The 21,438-nt window shown below is 47.4% G+C and overlaps 1 protein-coding gene across 9 annotated transcripts in view; it reads right to left on the reverse strand.

Moving 5' to 3' along the window:
• Positions 1–21,438, reverse strand: part of ACLY (ATP citrate lyase) — a 50,489-nt gene that overhangs the window by 4,112 nt on the left and 24,939 nt on the right. For 6 of the 9 annotated variants that reach the window (XM_081162653.1, XM_081162657.1, XM_081162652.1 and 3 more), the window contains exons 11-24: positions 20,543–20,660; positions 18,525–18,679; positions 17,953–18,043; positions 16,855–16,884; positions 14,205–14,346; positions 13,765–13,933; positions 11,811–11,915; positions 10,834–11,030; positions 8,975–9,056; positions 8,211–8,321; positions 5,005–5,132; positions 4,301–4,394; positions 1,548–1,702; positions 101–251 (exon numbers count right to left, since the gene is read on the reverse strand). In XM_081162653.1, coding sequence (XP_081018779.1) covers positions 101–251; positions 1,548–1,702; positions 4,301–4,394; positions 5,005–5,132; positions 8,211–8,321; positions 8,975–9,056; positions 10,834–11,030; positions 11,811–11,915; positions 13,765–13,933; positions 14,205–14,346; positions 16,855–16,884; positions 17,953–18,043; positions 18,525–18,679; positions 20,543–20,660 — 1,728 coding nt within the window. The remainder of the gene's footprint in view (positions 1–100; positions 252–1,547; positions 1,703–4,300; positions 4,395–5,004; positions 5,133–8,210; positions 8,322–8,974; positions 9,057–10,833; positions 11,031–11,810; positions 11,916–13,764; positions 13,934–14,204; positions 14,347–16,854; positions 16,885–17,952; positions 18,044–18,524; positions 18,680–20,542; positions 20,661–21,438) is intronic. The other 3 variants (XM_081162659.1, XM_081162660.1, XM_081162658.1) reach the window with 1 other exon arrangement.

Consider the following 21,438-nt stretch of genomic DNA (forward strand, 5'->3'; position numbering starts at 1 on the left):
TTATCCTCCAGGGCTCCTCCTAGGACCCTGCTGTAGCCAAGCTGCATGGGGCCAAAGCCCAGTGTCCCAGCTGTGCACCTCCCAGGGTGACAATACTCACAATAGTGAGCAGCCCCGAGGTGAGGCTGGAGACCAGGTCCTTCCCAGCCCGAGCACAGATGATGGTATTATGAGCCCCAGACACGGCTGGCCCGTGATCAGCTGTCACCATCAGGCACATCTCAATGAACTGGCAGGAGTACTTGGGCAACCTAGAGAAGGGTAAGTAAAGGGCCAGGAAAAGGAGGATAGAAACAAGGGTGAGCTGCCGAACAGGAGTTACACTGACAAGGCCATGCTCCTCTCTCCCATCTCCCTAAACAAGTCACTCAAATTCAAGAAAGGCAGCAATCTGCCAGTGCAGGTCAGATACTATCATACAACTCCAGGGCAAAACTTCAAGATTCTTTTTTTTTTTTTTACATCAATGAGATGTGAGAGAATCACTGATCTGCCTCCTGCATGCTCCTTACTGGGGGATAGGGCCCACAACCCAGGCATGTGCCCTGACTGGGAATCGAACCATGATCTCCTAGTTCATGGATCAATGTTCAACCACTGAGCCATGCCAACCGGGCAACCTCTAGATTCTTAAGCAGCTCTGAACTATGCTGATAACAAATACTGCTTTTAAATAGCAACCAAGGTTTGAAATCTCTTCTTTAGTCAGTTTTCAGCATGAGCTGCTATAACAAGATTTGGCCTGTATTTGTGGCTACCTTCCATGGACCAGACAGAGAGGAGGTGAGGTCCCCATTCCTTTCACAGTATAGGAGGCCCTAGACCTCTAGTGTTCATCCTACCAACTGTGATTAAGAATATAGTCTGGAGATACAGGGATGCAAGAGTGGAGTGAAACATGCTCAAGTATTAAAACCCATGCACATTTTCCAGGAAGGGTCCAAAGCAGGACCAAGACCCACCTTTCTGCAGGTGACGGCATGACAAACCAAGACTTTGGCTTAGCCTTCTGCCCAGGCCCACACCAAGCCAGGGGTGTGGATCATGTACTCACTGTGAATCATGTACTCACTGTCCCCCTTGCCTAGCTGTCAATCCCAGGGGAGGGCTAAGTTTGGGAGTTGCTGAGAAAACCTCATATTCAGGTTGATGATACAAGGTACTCTATGTCTATTCGGCAACTCTACCAGCCCTGCACTCTTTAAGCTACCAGATCCATCCAGATCTCCCCTGCTAAACCTCATCTTTCTCTCAAGAGGCCTGCATTTACTCCATCTCATGTCTTTATAAGTTCCCAAGGGAACGGAGCTGATCCAAGATTCCTGATTAAGTGATGCTTTCTACTTGTCTTGGTTTAGATTGGCCTTTCTGTCTTTGGAAGACATAGGAGCAGCCTGTATTTCTTTCCTCTAGCCTTACAATTGATTTGTGGCCATAAAGACTGACCCTGGACTACTCTGAAAGGCTGCCCATTTGCGTTTCCATCAGGGGAAAATCATTAACTCCAGCTTGCAGGGCCGTACCAATTTGTGCATTCCACGCCTCACCTTCTCTGGAACCAAAGGAGGCCGAGGACTCCACCGATGCCCATCTCTTCCTTGAAGACCTCAGTGATGGGCATGCCCGCATAGATGAGCTCTTGTCCCCGCTCATCGCAGATGCTGGTCATGAATGAGGCAGGTTTGCGGATCAAGCCCAGCTCCTGAGCAGAGACAGGGGCAGAGGCAAGCAGCGCTATGGTAACCACAGAAACTTTTCCTGGACTGCCCCACCATCTGTGCGCTCAGAACCAGTGTCCCAGGAATGTCTTAAAAATCCTGGTGGCCATGTATTTGATAACAGCTTCTACCACGTCGGGTTCGGGCCTAGGCTTGGAGCATCACTTGCACATCTCCACCCAGCCTGACAGACAAACTCCTCCCGAGAAAGAAGTACAAAAGCCCTTTTACTGGATTCTTTCATGGGTAAAAACAGGAGTGCCAGGCCCATGGCACCTGCTTAGCCTGAGCAGTATTCTGTTCTTTACTGAGCATGTGCAGGGCCAGGCAGTGCGCTAAGCCATTTACATCCATCAGTTCACTCTGATCTCACAAAGGAGAATCATTCCTCATGTTCAGCAGAGGAAACGAACCTTATAGTGGCTCAATAACAGTGGCCTGGCTACAAAATGAAATGGAAAAGTGAATCCAAAGGAAAAACATTTAAACACTTAACATAGAGCTGCCAACCCCCCACCAAAATGTAATGAGGCACATGGCTGTGGATGTCTTTTACCCAGGGGATGGGTATGAGCTCCTGAATTTCCTATTTCCTGAGGTGGGGCACATGGGTATCATCAGCCAATATTCTCCAAGCCCATTTCTTCAATCATCCCCTATGAACTTTAATTAAAAAATGCTTTTAACTTAAGTTTAATTACATGAGTACATTCTCCTTTTTAAAAATTTAAAACAGAACAGATCAAGTTATGTGACCTTTGGCCTCCACCTCATCTCAGTTTTCTTCCTTAGTGTGTGTTAGTTTAGTGGACATCTTTCTGGGCCTTTCTTTCTCTACTTTTATTTACATGCACACAAAAACACACGGAGAATATACAACACCATTTTGTGTGCACAGTTTTTATAATCACAATAGATATACTGTCCTGTAATGTGTTTACTCAATGAACTTGAGCTCTATAAATGTCGGTACACACACAGATCCAGTTCATTCCCTTACCTGCTGTATAGTATCCCATCATATGACAATACCACCACTTAGCTATTCCTTCACTAATAACTATCAACTAGAAAAATATTCTCAAACATGTTTTTTGTTTGTATATGTAAGCATTTCTCTGAAATAGTTCTCTAGACATGGACTCGCTGGGCCACAAGGTATGAGCACTTTTAAATTTGATTCATATTACCCAACTGCCTTTCAGAAAGGCTGTGTCAATTTCCACTCCTACCAACCACAAATGAATGCATGTTTCCTCACACCCATTCAAACACAGCATATTACCAAAGAATTTTTATCTTTGCTGGCCTAATAGGGAAAAACTGGTGTCACAGTTCTGTTATTTTTTTTAATCCGCACCCAAGGATATTTTTCCATTGTTTTTCAGAGAAAGTGGAGTGGGAGGAGAGAGAAACATCAATGTGGGGGAGAGACAGCAACCGGTTGCCTCCCACATGCACCCCAACCAGGGCTGGGGATGGAGCCTGCAACCAAGGTACATGCCCCTGGCCGGAACTGAACTCCGGAAACTCCAGTCTGTACGCTGATGCTCTAACCACTGAGCCAAACCAGCCAGGGCTTGTTTTGTTTTTTGAATCCTCACCCAAGAATATTTTCATTGATTTTAGAGAGAGAGGAAGGGAGAGAAACATAGACGTGAGAGAGAGAGACATCGATCAGGTGCCTCCTGTATGTGCCCCAACCGGGGATTAAACCCGCAACCTAGGTATGTGCTCAGACCAGGAAGTGAGCCCGCAGCCTTTTAGTGTATGGGACGAAACTCCAACCACCTGAGCCACTCAGCCAGGGTGTTATCCCAGTTTTCACTTTGGTTCTTTTTTTTTTTTTTTGGTTAATCTTCACCCAAGGATATTTTTTCCATGATTTTTAGAGAGAGTGGAAGGAAGGGGGGGAGAAAGAAACATCAATGTAAGAGAGACACATCGATTGGTTGCCTCCTGCAAACCAGGCACGTGCCCTTGACTGGGAATCAAACCCATGATCCTTCAGTGCACCAGCCAGGTCACTTTGGTTCCTTTTATGAGTGAGGTTGAGCACTTTTTACTCTTGAAAGGCCCTTTCCTACCTATTTTTCTAATTGGATCTTTTAAAAATTGATTTCTAAGAGTTTTTATATATCAAGAAAATGAGCTCTTTATGCCCCTTAGACAAGAAGGTAGACACTTTACTTCACCCTGAAATCTCTTAAGAAATACAAACAACTCTAGGGGACACTGTCTGCCCCAGCCCATTTTCAGGTCATGCCACCCAGCCGTGGGAGATACCCGCTGCCCTCTGCTGCCCTGAATTTGTTTTACCCATTGGTCAGAAGGGGCCACCTCACAAGCTCCAGCACACAGGGAGGAGATGGAATCCAAGAGTCTAACCGGTTTTTCCTTAGCCCTTGGAGAAGCCTCCCTTAGGAGGAGTGGTTTGGAACCCAGAGCAGTGATCACATGGTTGCTCTAACTACTAGGGCAGGCTTTGTTTCCAAGGATTCAAGACAAATCACCTCAAAGCCCACCACCTCAGACCCCAAATCTCCCTTGCCCACACTGTAGGGGACATACACAGTACCTACCCTGGCCCAGGAGTAGTCCATTGGCACCGTCGGGGGAGGCACCTCCTGAGCAGGTACAATGACCCCTTTGGTCACAAGATCATCGTACACAGACCTGGGAGGCAGGGAAAGGGCAGGAAAAAGACACCCATGTGGATTTTCTTCTGGGCTTTTCTAAGTCATCCCAAGAACACTCTGCCATCTAATCCAAACACTTTAGGTTTTCCTTCTCTGTACCCCCTTCCTGTCAGTGACTTACTCTTATCAGTTAGATTCCCAAGAACTAAATGAAAACAGGTTCTGGCAAAGACTCTCCTACCACGTCTGAATGGGGCTTTATAGAAAGTTGAATCTGGAGACCAGGTAAGGACAGAGAGGAAGAACGGGAAAAGACAACAGCATATCAACAACTCTTTATCTGTCAATTAGGGTGATACTTTCCAAATGTTTCTATGCTCATCTCTCATTTATGGCCAGCCAAGTAAGAAGGTTAAGAAACTGAACATGTTTTGTTTAATACTAGCCTGGATGGACTGTAACTGCTGCTTCTACAAACAAACAAACAAACAAACAAACAGCCAGAGAGAAAAAGGATTTTGGTCTCTCCATGCAGCTGCTGAGACAGACCAGGAATATCAGACACCTCCCTGTTAGAGAGGCTGTTGACCTCAGGAGGCATTTGGAAAGGGAGAGGGCGGCTGACATCCTACCCAAGGTTCACTTACTGAATGATTTCTCCAAGTTCATCGAAGCTCCGGGGCACAAACACTCCTGCCTCCTTCAAAGCCTGGTTCTTGGCTACTGCAGTTTCAGACGCCTGGTTGGCACAAGCTCCTGCGTGGCCAAATTGCACCTGGTAGGCAAAGGAGAGCCGCATGACTGGACTTGTTAATCCCCCAAGAGGGAACAAAGGCTCCTGGGAAATGTCAGCACTCATTACAGGCTGGACCCTGCTAAACAATCTTCATAAACCACTTCCTTGTGCCCCAAGCAGGCCCACTGAACAGGTATGATGGAGGACTTATTTTACAGACAAGGAAACTGGCGCACTGAGGCGTCAGGAGCTCACACTCAAGGTCACACGGCTGGTGTGTATTGAAGCCAGGATACAAAGCCTGGCAGCCCAACTTCCCAAACTCTTCATTTGGTTCCCCCTGGGCAGTGCTCAGGACAGGCATTATTTCTGAGCAACATGCGAGAAGTGAAGTTACCAACTGGCAACCTGAGGCTGAAGTGAGCTCACAGACATGATCTGACTGTCCTGCACTTTTCGTAAAATAAGTACCAATATTAAAAAAAAAAAAAAATTACATGTAAAATCACAAATTCCCAGCTTCTCTGAAAGTCAGATTTTGCACTCTAGGCCTAAATTCCCACAGAGCAACAATTACTTGAAGCCAATGAGCAATGGCTGACTTCCACCTGAGCACACATTGAGGTAAAATATAAATCCAATGGAACAGAGATGACTGATTGTGGGGAGCAAGCGAGAGGGAAGAGAAAACCAAAGTCTCTGATGAAGCAATGAGGAAAATCAGTGAACTCAGTGAAACCTCTGGTACAAATCCTGACTTGGGGAGGCGGGAAGAGCGGGGTTGGTCATAATCATACCTAACCTGTTTAAATAACATTTACTATATCCAGGCACTTCTCTAAGAGCTGTACTTATTTAATCTTTCAGTAGCTATGGCTGTTTTCTATAAAAAAGAGGCCGTGGAAGCACAGAGGAGTAAAGTAACTTGCCCAAGGTCACACACGCAATATGTGGTGGCATTTGAACCCAGGCAATTTGGCCTCTGATTGTGCTCTTAACCACCAAATATAATAAAAGGTGCCTTAAGTGTGTTGAAAAGGTTAGCAACCGCTACTGTGGTTAGCAACACATGCCTTAAAACATGGGTTTCCAATACATTCTTTGTAGGTCTTAATCTGCATGAGTGAATGGGATGGGAAGAAGAGATTCTGCATTCAAATGGTCTTAGAAAATGCTGGGTTTGAGGACGTTAAAACAAGTTTCTTTAACTCAGAGATGTCTTAAAAGTAAAACAAAGAATGTTGAAAGGGAGATAGATTATATTGCATGTTCATAGTTTAAAAAGCTCCTTTGCTTTTCTGTTTATTTCATTTGTTTTGTGGACCACTGCTATAGGACCAATGTTTTGTGGAACATACTCCTGAAAAATGCCACCTTACCAACAGCCCCCATCTCTACTCCCTTTCCTCAGTTCTTAATTCAGTTTTTCCCAAGGAGCTGTCTCAGTGTGCCAACAAGCAGAGATTTATCTAATCTCCTCTATAGGGTGGAAAGTTCTGGAAGGTCATGTGAATTCAAACGTCACCCATTTGCTACGCAGTCACTGCACTCTTTTACATAAAGTTTAAAAAGTTAATTAAAAAACAAAACCAAAACACCTCCTGAGGACCTCCCTACCCATGAGGTGGTGATGAGGGCCCAGCCAGAAACAGAAAAGCAAGGTGCTCGCCCTCTTGGAGGCGTCCTCAGCAGAGTGGGGCGAGGAGGCGGGGGGCAGCAATGCAAAGCTGGTTTAGAGAAACAGTGGAGGGGGAGGGAGGAATTACGTTTGGTAGTTGGAGTGTGGAGGAGAAAGTGGTCAAGAAGAAAGAAAGTCAGAAACAGCTTCACGGAAAAAGTGAAGAATGGAAAGGAATAGCTGCTAAGACCTGTACGTGCCAGACCTTTACAATTACCTCTTATTTAAGCCACACAACAATCCTCTATCACTCCTTTTACAGCTCAGTGAACTGAGGTACAGAGAAGCTAAATGACTTGCCCATGCCACAAGATCCATCGAGATCTGATTCTAAAGCCTGTGAAAGTAGAGCTCACCCCTGAAGGATGGGCAGGATTCCATTACCCACTCACACACTCCCATTTTATCTACTTGAAAAAATACACACACACAGCTAATACTTATACAAAATGGATAGCATAAATACTTACTGAACTCTGTTCTCTTTTGATTTAACAAATCTTAAACTTTTTCTATATCAATATATCAAAACCCACCTCATGCTTCTCTGGCCTGCCTAGCTTTTTGTTACATGACTGGGATCACACTACATTACATGATGACCCAGTGCCCTCTTGACCAGCACTGAGGTTGTTTCCATATTCTGCCATTACAGCATTGCAGTGAATCCTTGCACACATACTCTGAAGTATTTTTGCATGCATGCCCATAAGGGAAATTTGTAGATATGGAACTCCTGGTTCAAAGGAGAAGTGTACTCAACAACTGGACAAATATTGCAACTTTGAGGTGGACTGGAATCTGAAGGGAAGAGGCAAGCATTCTAGGGAGAAAAAATAGTGATGCAGGCTTACTGGTAGGAAGAACTGAGGGTTTAAGCACAGGGATTATCACTGATGCAGGAAGCCTTGAAGGCCAGGTTTTATCTTCTTATATACACAACATGAGGACAAGGCCTCACACTCAGAGCCTGCTATCATATGCTGAACTTATTATATGCTGCCAGGATGTTCACTTACATTACATCACACCACACATGCCAAACCTTTCCTCCTATGGCCTCTCCCCACACAGAACTTCTCGCAGTGCCCCTTCCCAACTCTGCACCAAGAATGGGTCCTCTGTCTCCCCAGCCTCCCTTCTGCTCAGCCAACTTCTCAATGAAGCCTTCTCAACTCCTCCAGACAGCAGGTTGCTCCCACTCCAGTTAGGGACTCTGAAACTTATTCTCGCCTTAATCCACTGATGAGTTTGTCTCCTCCAACTGGATTTAAGCGCCTAGAGAACAGGGCCCTGGCTAGACCTTGCAGTAACCAAGCAAGTAATGAATGTGTATCAAAGGCACTAGCTGCTTACAAGATTACCAGACAGTTCACCTCAAAGACCCCATCTCTTGGCTTCCTGACTCCCCACCCAGGAGTGATCTGAACCTGCCATACCTCAGAGGAGAACATAGTGGCACAGGTCCCGATGCACCAGCAGACCACGGGCTTGGTGAGGCGGCCCTCCTTGATGCCCTGGCAGATCTTATACTCCTCAGTGCCCCCTATCTGCCAAGGAACAGGGAACAAGAAAAAGCCTGTGAGTTGAAGGCACCCATTCTGAACTGCTCCAAGAGCAGCACTGTAGCAGGAAAATCTGTCCCAAATCAGGCAGGAACCAGTCTCAACTTGGCTAGAAAATGAGGGGACATGGGCTTGGTGCAAACAGCCTGGAAGATTGAGAGTTGCAGGGAAGAACTGTAAAGGGGCAGTGAGTATCCTAGGTGAATCCCTGGGACTCCTCCTTTCTAACCTACGGGTAAGATGATTTAGGACCAGATCTATCGGAGACAAAACCAGGGGATGGAATGGGATTATAGGACTCTCCCAAACTTAAAAAAAAAACAAAAAAAATCACACATTTTACTCTTTACTCCAGCTATCCACTGCCCACCAGGTAGACACTGTGGCTAGCAGTGCAAAGCCTCTCCTTTATTGGCACTAAAATGTCTTCTGCAAACAAGAGGCAAGAACTTCTTTTTTCTGGAAAAACACAGCAGTGATAAAAGTGACAACCCCTAGGCCCCAAAGTCTAAGGAGTGAGGTTATCAGGGACTGTCACCTTAAATTATATATGCCCAAAATGCATGAGTTTTTAAAAAACTGGTATCATATATAACTTTAGCAATCAGAAAAATTAAAAAGATTTTCCTTTAACTCACCTCTCCAAGAACCACAATCATTTTGACTCCTGGAGTGTCCTGGTAACGTAACACATGATCCATAAATGTGGAGCCGGGGTACCTGGTGAGAGCAGGGAGGGCACATGGGATCAGGAGGCAGCTTAGGGAGGTATGTGTTCAGGTGTGCACGTGTGGGAAGAATGCTACTGGTGTTTTGTGGGTGTTGGATACCCACGGAGGGTCCACAGATGCCTTAGGAATAATGGGGGTTAATTGGGAGAGGGAGTAAATGAAGCATAAGGAAAGGGAAGGAAGAGACGTTAATAAGCCCAGAAGGTTCGCTTGCTGGTAAGAGATACCTGGAGAGCACATGTGGTGGTTTTAAAATATGGCCACAAATTCTTTTAAAAAGGTGGCACCTCATCCCCCTCCTCTCGAACATGGGCTGGACTTAATGATTAGTTTCTAACGAACAAAACATGGCAAAAATGATTCTACGATATTGATTCTCAAGGCTGGGTTATAAAAATAATAGCCTTTTCTGGCTCTCTCTTGAATTGCTCCCTCTGAGGGAAGCCCCACACCAAGTCCTCAGCACACTAAGCAGCCTGCGGAGAGGCCACAGAGAAAAGCCACCTTGCCGGCCACCTGGATGAGCCCCCGCCAGTCTCAGGCCCCCCTTCAGCTGACTGCAACCCTGAGGATAAATGTTTAGCCAGACCCCCGAGGAACTGGGCAGGAGTCCTTCCTTACCCAGGTGTTCCATCTGAAATGACGAGTGGGAGTCAGGGAGACTGACAAGGTGACTCATCTCCCAACAGCCTTTGGTTCTGAGCCAATATATACATTATACTCTACCCCTAGTTCCTGACACAGAGCTCTTACAATCCTGGTGATCTCCGGAGTGATAGGAGCATCTTTTGTTCTAGTGTTTGATCTTTGACCCCAGTTCCTGACACTGGGCTCCTAAAACCTTTTGATTTCCTGAGTAATGGGGGTGATAGACGCTCCTAAATCCTTTGGAAGTTCCCATGTTATAGAAGTATCTTCTGTTCTAATGAGGCAATTCTTGGTGGGCTCCTACATAGCTTCCTGAATGGCGGCTGGTCACCCGAAAAGACCAAGCCATGATTAGAAGCTTGGAACTATCAGCCCCACTCCCTATCCTCCAAAGAAGGGAGAGGGGATGGAGACTGAGTTAATAATCATACCTACATGATGAAGCTGCCACAAAAATCCTTAAATATGGGAACTGGATCTTCTGGGTTGGTGGCTAGAAATCTGAGTGTCGCAACAATAGAGAATAAAGCAATAGTTTTTCCTTTCACTAGTTAGCTACAATGAACACTTACTGAGCACTTACTAAGTGCCAGCCCCTTTGTTAGCCACTTTATAGAGTATGACCTCATTTAATCCTCCCACTGATTCCATGAAGTAGGCACTAGCATTTTACCCACTAATATGTAAGGGTGATGAAGGTCTTGGGGGGTGGGCAAGGCAGTAAGTAACCTGTCTAGGATGCCCCTCTGGTAAACAGGGAAACTGGGATTTGAACCCCTTTGGTCCGATTTTAGTATTGGCCCTGCTAACCACAGCACTCTGCTGCCTCCCAATGGCCACCTCAGATAATAAATAGAACTACCTCGCAGACCAAAACCCCTTTTGAAACACTTTTCCCTGTTTTCTGATTTTTATGTTCATGTTAGTCCTAACATAAAAGTGGAGATGCCCCATTTTATGGACTTAAGATAACATTCCCACCTGAAACTAAGATAATATTAAATGTCAACTGTAACTCAAAAAACAAACAAGATAAAAAAAGAAGAAACATTGCTATATGCCAGGAACCCAGCAGCAGGGAGCAGTATGAGAGGTCCCCATAGTCCCTAGCTGATCACCTGTCCCCGCCAATGGCCACACCCTCATAGACGCCATCTGTAGTCCGAGAGATGATATTGTTGAGCTCATTGGACATGCCCCCAGAACGAGAGACATAGGCCACGCTGCCTGGGCGGTACAGCTTGGAGGCCAGGATGTTGTCCAGCATCCCGCCTGTATTCCCGATCTTAAAGCACCCGGGCTTGATGCCTCCGACCTGGAGGGGCAGAAACAGCAGTCAGGGAGGAAGGGTGAGCTCCTGGTTCACCACAGAGCTGAGTAATCACCAAGCCCAGTATTACCGGCCCATCATCCCACTCTGACCAGACTGGTGAGGAAATGGCCAGGAGAGCTAACACCTGCACATTGGGTTTCCTGCTTAAGAATCTCTTCTCTTCCTCAAGAGACGTTATGCAGGAAAAAAGTGAGCCTTATTTGTAAAACATGGCTTCCTACTGATAGGTATATTCAGGGTTAAGTCACCTCCTTTGCTCTAGAAAAGCAACCACACCCAGTAAAGGGGTATAACACAGGTGTGTACCTCTGCTCAAACACACCCACTGCCTAAAGATAAAAGGTCCCTTTGTCTTAGCTTCACATAAACTTTAATGTAACAACTAAGTAAAAACAACAAAAAAGCATTCACAGAGCAATTTCTACTTCTATGAAGGCCTTTACCTTTAGGTCAAAAATAAAGCCCCCGGGTAGACTGTCCTTGGTTTACATTTAAAGGAATAACCAAAGGCTAGGATGGCTGTATGCGCACGCACTTAAAGCAAGAGTCCTCTCATTAGCCCCTGGCAACGACAAAGGTGGCACGGACTGGAGAGCCCTTTAAAAAATTAACTGGAAACGGACAGACCGACTTTCAAAAGGTACTTCCTAAATCATTTCAACTTAGGAGGAAGACAGGAGAGTCAACAAGTAAGTTTCCTGAGGGCCCAGAACTCTGTAAGATAGCCTGGAACTTAAAAGGCTTTCTGGAAGGGACTCTCACAGTGGCAGGTCCAATGATGGTCACGCCCTTCTGGTCGGCCTTCTTGATCAGCTTCCTTGTGAGGGCCTCAGGGATACCTTCAGCTATAATGGCAATGGTCCGGATCTGGAGGATGAGAACAGTCCTTCCCCATTAACTTTTTGCCTCGGATGAGACAAAGAGGCAGCAACCTCCCGTGAACTCACCTCCCATGTCCCCTTCCAGGCTCTAAGGACAAAGTAATATTAATAGCATGCACCGCTTCTCCCCACAGGTCTCTGTTCCTATCCTGATCATGCCAACCCTCCCCCAAAAAGAGAGGTGTGGACACCCAAAACTGATCTCCACAGTTAACACCACAGTGATTCAGTAACCAAACAGGAGCAAATGTTTCTAAAAAACCTGCTACAGTCAAAGCTGCAATATTCTCTACCATCCAAAAATTCACAAGACTCAGACACCTGTTCCCTACCTCCTCATAAAGCAGCTATCTATGACTTTCTCCAATGTGCCCTCTGAGTCTCTGACTCTCTGTCCTCACAGGTCAGGGCCAGTATGTGACAGAAGCAAGCTGCTTCCACACTGGGATCAGAATGTGGGCTGGGGAGAAAGCCAGAGGAAGTGGGGGGTGGGCGGGAAAGATCGAGAACCATCTCTGATTCTAGTCTGGGGGCCAGCAAACTGTTCTATAAAGAGCCAAATAGTATTTTAGGCTTTGCTGATCATGTGGTTTCTGTGGTAACTAAACTTTGCCTTTGTAGCACGAAAACAGCCATGGCTAATATATAAATGAATGGGCATAGCTATGTTCCAATAAAACTTTATTTACAAGAACAGGTGGAGGGCTGGATTTGGCCCTTGAGCTGCAGTTTGCCAATCTCTGATCTAGACTAATAACCTAGCTGATTTTTACCAACTGTGCTTTCATTTTTGCTGCATCTAGACATCCAAACAAATTTATCTTCTCTAGTCATACACTGAACCAAGCCAGTCTGGGATCAGACAATAATTCTGAGCAAATGAATCAGTATCTTATTCTATCAGGGGGTCTTACAAATCAGTAACAAAGAAGACAGACAACTCAATAGAAAAAAAAGGGGAGAGGTCAAGTCATACACTAAAAATGGCCAATAAATATTTTTAAAAGCTCATCTTACTTAATAACCAAAGGTATGCAAATTAAATAGGATGCCTATTAACTTGTCAAATATGTTTTTAAAATCCAAACATTTAGTGTTGACAAGGGAATGAGAAACACGCATTCTCAAACTCCTGATGGGAGTTTACATCAGCACAACTTTTCTGGAGGGCACCTGGGCAGGATGGAACAAAAGCTTTAAAATCTGTTCATTCTGATGCAGCAGTTTGACTTCTAGTCATTTACTCTGGGGAAATAATTAAGGATATATACAAATGTTACTCTAAGATGCTCATTACCAGACTTGACAAAGCAAAGCTGAGGCTACCAGTGAATATGTATTGCTGTGGAAAGAGTAACTGAAGAAAACAGATTATAAAATAGTCCTGTAAAATATCATTCCACTTGGTCAAATCCAGGAAAAGGTGTGGATAAGGGTGTACCCAAACACAGCAGCTGTGTTTCTGGGGAACGGGACTTGGAAGTATTTATTTTCTCCTTTTATTTATCAGTATTTATATTTTTTCTATAATATGTAATGACTTTATAAGAAAGGAAGTCCTTTTGATTCTGTTTCTACAGCCAGGCTTAGATAGCAGAGAGAGGATCTGGTGGGGGCAGGTAACCCTGAACTAACTCTTTGTTGGCCCAGGTGAGCAGCCCACCTGCCCTCGGTTACTACCCTGCCTTCTGAAGATCAAGTGACTCCAACCATTTTCATCCACAACACTGGCCAGTCTAGAGTCCAAGTCCTTTGTCCCAGGTGGTGGTGAGCATGGACACCATTCAGGAGCTGTCCCTACTACCCCCTCCTTCCCCTAGGCCCCAGTGATCTACCTGTGCATAACTCATGGTCTCAACGGTACTGTCATAGGCAGAGCGGAGAGAGGCGAAGTTGATCAGCACGTCTACCTCTGGGTGTTTCTTCATGGCATCAGCCATATTCTTGAAGACAGGGATCAGGATCTCCTTGTGACCCCAGTAAAACTTCTGCTTGTGATCCCCACTGTGAGAAAGGCAGAGAAGGGGTCAGGACAACCTGTCAGGGTTGGGGAGGGGGAAGTCAAGGGGAACAGCTTCATCTAGAAGGTGGAAAGGGTTTCCATCTACCGGAAAAGACCCTCCAGGAATGGTTTGCCCCAGTCTGGGATGGGCAGTCGCTTCCCCAGCAAACAGGAGAATCTAGCTGCTCCCCCAGCTCAATCTTAGTGAGGGAGATTAGATTAGGAAATTCCACTTGGCAGCATCTGCAGCCTCCCTGCAGTGGCATGACTCACGTGAAAGGGTAGACCATGGCGGCCACTGAGGGCTCGTCTCGGGAGCAGACGTAGTCAAAGTCCAGCATGCCTTGCACGGCCCTGGTCTGCATACCCCACACAATGGCCTTGGTATGGCGGCTGAAGAGGGTGGTGCTCTTTCCTGGTGGGCAAAGACACAGCGAGTGCACCCAGAACACACACCCCTGTGAGACCTGCAGGGGCAGGGGTAGGGGCCACCTGCCAGACCCCTCCATGCCCCAAGTCCAGGAGGGTGGCTAATCAGAACCACAAAGGACCATTAAGAGGATGGAATTCTGAGAACTTGGGGAAGAGGTGCCTCAATTTATTCTGGAAAGAGGTTGCAGAAAGTAAAAAGAGCTCAGAAGACCTGCCTGGCTAGTAAACAGTTCAGCAACAAACAGAGAAAGGACTCCCAATGCAAAGAATTCCTACAGGGCCTGCTCAATTTCACAGGAAAGGCACGTATGTAATCAGCCTCCTGCTTATATAAAAATGGGCACTTGATAAATTATTTTTAAAGTCACTGGAAAAATTGTGGTGACTGCAGGATGTTACACAACTCTCCAACAAGTCTTATCACCTCAAAACCGGGACATAAACCACCTCAGGTCAGGATTTGAATCCTCACAATTCTAGGTCGGTGTAGGTCCAATGAAGAGGTTTGCTCAGCCTAATCTCTACCTGAGGTTCCAGCTCTGGCCCTGGCCCAGGCCCTGGCCCAGGCGAGGTGGGGAGCAGCATGCTGGCTATTCCTCTCACCCTCCTCCCTCTGCTAGGTGGCTCTTTCCTGCTCAGAACAATGCTCTTGGATGGGTTCTCTGGCTAGCAGGAAAGGGGTGAGGGGAAAAGAAAGGAACAAAAATAACTGAGGTAGACTCCTCAGCGTTGGAGGGAAAGACCCCTTTACCACCCTGCAGGCAGGTGACCTCACTCTCCCTTCCCTGAAAGTCCTAAGAAAGTAGCCCTCAGGGGAGGTTTTCAGGTCCTGGGGAAAACTGCACCAAGCTCAGTGGCATCTGGCATTAATTAACCTACTGTACTGATGCAGACTTGGCTAACCAAGTTCAAGGCCTGATTAAGTGAATTTAAGAGCTCACTTTCCCAAGGCATATAGGATTCTCATCCCCACACGCCCGCCTCTTCCATCAGAGCCGTAAGCTTCTCATGACACAGGCTCCTGATGTTGCAAATACCCGGGATTTACTGTCACTGGACCCATCTGGGTTCTGATGAGACATGGGATCACAGAACAAGGGAAGCCACCTAATCCAGTACTCTCACTTCCCAGTCACAGGAAATTGAAGTCCAGAGATGCCAAATGACTGAGATCCTAGGTCATCTAGCATCAGAGCCAGGATTACAGCTTGATTGCGCAAGTGAGGAGGAGATGAGCCCTGCCACTCCCCACCCTCCAGGGAACCCATGTGCACATACACACACCTGTCCATCCAAGAGGCTACAGGAATCAGAACAAAGCCTGGAATCTCTACAAACCCACCTGCACCTCCAGCACGAAAGGGGCAGAACCAGAGTGCTCACCTCAAGTACAGAGGAGCCAAAGCCAATGGGGGCAATCCTCAGCCCACCAGCCGCAAGGAGGTCCCAGGGAGAAACCCTGCTCTAGGACTAAGAGCCCCTCCCTAGAACCACTGAGGGGAGGACCCCCCCTGGTACAATCTGTTCTCCCCCTCTCACTTCTCAGCATAGCTAGTGACTGATAGAAAGCATAAATTCCTCCCCTAGGGTGGAAGAGCTCTGAGAAAAGAGTGGCCCCTGCTCTCTGCACAGGGCTCAGCCTGTTCATGTCTTTTAGAAAACAATGGATCTTACCCGATGCGTCTAGGGGCTGCATTCCTGGCCTTTCTGGAGGGATATAAGCAACCCTGCCTAGTTATTCCTTCCCTTTCCCTGAGCATGAAAGGGGTCAAATATCATCATAAGATTCCCCTTCCTCAGGGTAAAATCTTCCAGACTATTAATGTCAAGAAGTTAAACAAAGCCCTGATGGTTTAACAGGTGAACCGGTTCTGTGTGTGAAAATGTCTGTCCTAAACAGTGACCTCATACCAGACAAAGCCCAGACTCCCATCTACTGTACACCTTTCTGGGTTTCTCTCTCTTTCTCTACCCCGTCTTCCACCCAAACCCCAGAGAAATGTGAACTTGTCCCTGGTATTGGGAGCTCTGGGATAAAGTTGGCAGTGGTGAGGCCAAGGTGGGGAAAGTCAGAAATGAAGCCATCATGAGATGTTGATGAGAATTGGGGCGGTTCATGGCTCCCTTCCTCACCTACTGTGCTCTGCCACTTCCCCTTCAGTTTTGATGGCTCCCTCCTTCCCAGTGGGAATCTCCCTCCTCAGCACCACTCCACTCTCCAAGGATGTGGGCCTGGCTCTCTACACCCTCACCCCCTAGTTTGGAGCCAGAGACAGCCACATGGCCAGGAGAGCACTGAGGGGGGGTCTGAACTAAGTAGGAGTGGGAAGGGAGGAGAGTGGACTAGGATTTGGGGGCAGGCCACACCAAGGCAGGGACAATATACCAGACAACACTGCAACCCAATGGGGAGGGGGAAACAAAGCAAAGGGTAAGACTGAAACCCACTAACAAGCCACACGCAGATTTGGGCAGGGCAGGGGCGTCCTACCTTGCAGGGATCTTGGACTTGGGACTGAATCTGTCAAAGAAAATGACCAAGGCAACTGAGTGACCTGCTGATGGCTTAAGGCTTTGGAGGGAGAGGGTGGGAACGGGGAAGGGTCCCATGGACAAGCCTGGCAGGGCTGACGCCCTCACCATCTCTCGTCTATTCCACAATAGACAGGAGTAAAGCCAGCAAAAGAGAAGACAGCAGTGATCAGCAGAGCGATAGCAACAAAGAGCAAAGTACCAAAGGGGGCAGAGAGAAGGGCAGGAGGAACACGAAGGCTTGGTGCATGTGCTGAACACTGAATCACCCCCAGGGATAGCTGGCCTGGTTCCAGCCTTTTACATCAATCCCTTGTCCCTACAAAGCACAAGATGATTAGGCTGACATGGGTTGGATATATCATTTTGTGCTGTGGGTTTGGGAACTATAGGGCAGTGGCTTCCAACTCTAATGTCTGGAGCCAGTGTCACTATTTCACAAAATGCCTTATGCATGCTGTCTGTACCAGGAAGAGGGTGCACAGGCCACACCAGCCCAAAAGCTAGTTACTGAATGCTGGTTGCAAGGGCTGGCTGGCTGGCTGGCAGGGATCACACCTTTGATAAATCAGAAGATGGAGAGACAAAGTAGGCAATGTACAGATGGACTGGTAGACAGAGCATGTTCTTACAGTAGGATCACAGGAAAGGAGGATCTTTGTTGGAGGCCCAGGAGGATGGGGTGGGTGTGAACAACCACTATAGGGGAGCTTGCTCTGCCCTCCACTTAGGAAGAGAGTCTGGGAGACCTACCCACTTCCTAGAACTTTTATAATCCTGTCTCCTTGGCAACCTCCCTGCCCAGCTCACACTTGCCCATGGGAAGTAGGGGATGGAAGAGAAAACAGTGGGAAGTGAGGTGACCCAGGTGCAGCACAGGTCCTCAGCACCAGGAGAGACCACTGGGAAGGCTCAGCACATTGTCACGTCTGTTCCCATCCCACGCATCATGCCCACTCTCACAGCAAAGCCCAAACACCTTCCATCACCTCTACTGGTCCAGTGAGGTTTGGAAAGGGAAGGGGGACAGGGAGGGTCCAAAACCGCTGGGAGTTACCTTGTGGCACAGCGGGCTTAGCCTTCTTTGCAGGTGCCACCTCATCAGCCCTGGACTCAGAAAAAGACGCAGTCCTGCTGGGGGCTGGAGTCTGACATGAGACAAGGAGAGGGAGTGAGAATCACAGGTAGCAGCTAGGAAAAAAAGCCACTGGTCCTTGAGGTAACAAGAGAAATCAGGTAACAAGAACTCAGTACAGCAGTTATTTATAGCTGCTTCTAAAAGCACTAACTACCTTCTGAGACAGGAATTAGTATTGTCTCCATGCTCCAGGTGAGCAAACAGAGGCTCTGAGCAGGTATGATAACTACCAAGGTCCCTCCCTCAGCAGGATTTGAACTCAAGTCTGATTTTAAAACTGCTGGTCTTTCCATTATACTACCTTGACTGGCATAGAAAAAAACTGGCAGAGATCCAGAAACCAACCATGTACCCCCCCCCCCCGCATTTCCCCAATATCCCCAAATGGCGAGGGACAGAGGAGAGGCCCCAGGTCCTAGATGGGATAGGGGTGTGAGGGGCCGACAAAGATAGCATGGCGGGCTTTAAGGTGGGGGCTGGCCAGCACCTACCGAAGTGCTCCCACTGGCGTTGAGGAGGAAGTTTGCAGTATGGGCTGCTGTGGGTGGCTGATTGGGGATGGGCCGGTGGCCCAAGGCCATGCCCACAATGGCTGTCATGTGAGTCTCAGTGCCAAACACGTGAATGGGGATCCCAGTGGTCTTCCCTGCAAAGGAGGGAAGAGTCCATCATTCAAGTCTTCAAATAAGTGCCCAAGTCCACACAACTCTGGAAAGGTGCATCAGGATCCTGCCTGATGTCTGGCACTTCCTGTGCAAGACCAATTCTCCAGCACATGTCAGTTGTCATATCTTCATCACCAAATCTTTGTAAAGACCACTTGCTGCGAAGAGCAAGAAATAGCTTTGCCGATACTCTCAAGTGAGCACAAGCATCATTAGAGTCTGCACTCCTCCCATTCACAGCCTGGACCCTCGCTCTCCAAACCCCCCGACTTCACACTCTAGCCTCCCTGGCCTGGCCTCTTCCTAAACAGTGGCCCTGCTCCTTCCTCCACATAGAGCTCTCATCCCAGACCTTCACCCAGCTGTTCTCGTCATTCAGCTCAAGTGCGACCTCCTGATGACTTTGACAGCTGCTCTCCTCCACCCCACCCTGCCTGCTTCACCATGTAGAGCCCTACCTGACAGCATCTTGTTCCAATGACTGTTTACTTGTTTAATGTCCCAACCGTGACTGAGTAGCATTCACTGTGCTGTCCCAAAGGCTGGGCCCATGGCAGGTACTCATTTTGGGGGGCAATGAGGATTTAGCACTGCTTCAACTGCTTGAGATGGGTTTGGTGGTTGCCATGGACACCGGATTTGGAAAAATGGGAAGATAAAAAGGTTTCGTCTCTCCGCTCACTCACTGAGCACAAGCGTCTTATGCCTGGCACCCCTTTGGCACTTCACGTGAACCCTGGCTCCACACCTAACTGCTCTTGGCAATGGGGGCTGCATTTCACTCAACACAAAAGCTGCTGGTCACACAGAGTTCACGTGTTTTAGGTTCAGGTCAACTTAGGGAGACCTGATTTTAGTCCTGACTGATGAGACATGGTCTCAGACTTCTTGAAAGCTCTGAGTTTGAAGTCTTATAAACCTGCAGGAGCCACTCAAAATGCAGAAGGGAGAAAGAAAACCAAAATAGATGCCACACCCTTCCTCCCTCAGCTCAGTGAGGGGCAAAGCTCTCCTGTCCTACCAGTTACCAGACCCTTGCCTGCCTATCCCCTACATCCAGGCCACCGGTGTCCTGGACTCTGCCCCAGCCACCGAAGAGTCCTTTCTGCTTCTATCCTGGCTGCCATTTACCTAAGTCAAATTGTGTCACTCCTCTGGGCAAAGACTCCCCACAGCTGCCAACCCAGGGACGAAGCCAAGTGACTCCTGGGCACTTGACCTGTAGTAGCCCCACATGCCCGTTCCTGCTGCCTCTCTGCCTCCATTTTCCAACTCCCTGCCCCATCCCCACTGGGCCTGCACACACTGGCACACTCCCACTTCAAGGCCTTGGAACTTGCCTTTCCTTTGCTGATAGTCACACTGACCTGCTTCCTCCTCTCCTCTGGGTCTTTAGCCAAAAGTCACCTTTTCAGTCAGTCAAGCATTCTCTGATCACCCCACTTAAAACTGCTCGTCCCCTCCCCCACACACTATCCCTTCACCCTGCTGTCTTCCTTCATGCACTTAGCATGACCTGACATTACAGTCAATGTTCTCAACTGCACAAGGGCTTGGCTGTCTGTTGTGTGTTGTATGCATGGCTGTAACCACAGTATGTAACCACACTGAGCAGGCATTCCACAAATGTTTGTAAACAAAGAGCCAAATGAAAATGCTTTACTGCCCATTCTGAAGTTTAGGACAGATCTATGTGAGGGCAGAAGTGGAAGTAGAAGCAAACTACATATCCAGAGAGGGGAGGGGAGAGCACGGAAGTGTTCACAGACTGACTCCTTCAGGAATCCCAAGGAAGTAGGCCTCGGACACTCAGGGTGGAAGGGAGAGAAAAGTCCCCATCTTACCAACTTCTCCCATCACCCGTAAGCCTTCCTGATAGTTGGGGCCACCTCTTCGGACAAAGATTGTGACCTCATGCTCCTTCAGGGGGCCCTGGTAATCTCGAATAGCTCTCACGATGCCCTGGAAGCACAAAGGGATGAAGAGACATGTGGCTAAAAACAAGGAGCCATAATCAATTATTTATAACCATGATAAACAAACACACCAGGGTGTATATAACAAGGGCTGTTCCTCATGAAGTATGGCAGGGCCCACTAGTCAAGAATTTTACATGTGTGGACTGGGCTATGCATAAGCTACCCAAAGGCATAGGGCATGAGATCATTTGTAAAGATGCTGTGATAAGAATCTGGATTATCTGGGAGTAACACCTCTCAATGCATGGGTGCTGGGCTTCTAACATCAGCAAGACTTTGCTGGTTTCTCTCTCGTCCTAGCTACAGTCATTCTAGTTATCTTATTGCAATTAGGGGGTGGGGAGGGTGAATTTATGCTGAGTTCCTACACAAGAGTTATCAGAGGTGAGGTGGCATAGTCTATTTAAATGTCAATGTCTTGCCCTGGCCGGGTGGCTCAGTTGATAGGAGCATCGTCCTGTACGCCAAAATTTTGGACAGGGCACATACTAGGTTGTGGGTTCAATCCCTGGTTGGGGAGAGTACGTGAGGCAACTGTTCGACGTTTCTCTATCACACCGATGTTTCTTTCTCTCTCTCTTCCTTCCTCTCTCTAAACATATCCTCAGGTGAAGAATAAAAAATAAAAATAAAAAGTCAATGTTCTACAAAAGCTTCTTCAAGAGACTTAGGGGAACAGCCCTTGCAGTGGGAAACAAGAGAGAATATATAGGTATGTACCAATTTTGTCTCTCTAGGCAGAGGCCTAGTATACTGAGTCA

This window comes from Miniopterus schreibersii (assembly GCF_964146895.1).
Source record: "Miniopterus schreibersii genome assembly, chromosome: 16".
Classification (NCBI taxonomy): Eukaryota; Metazoa; Chordata; class Mammalia; order Chiroptera; family Miniopteridae; genus Miniopterus; species Miniopterus schreibersii.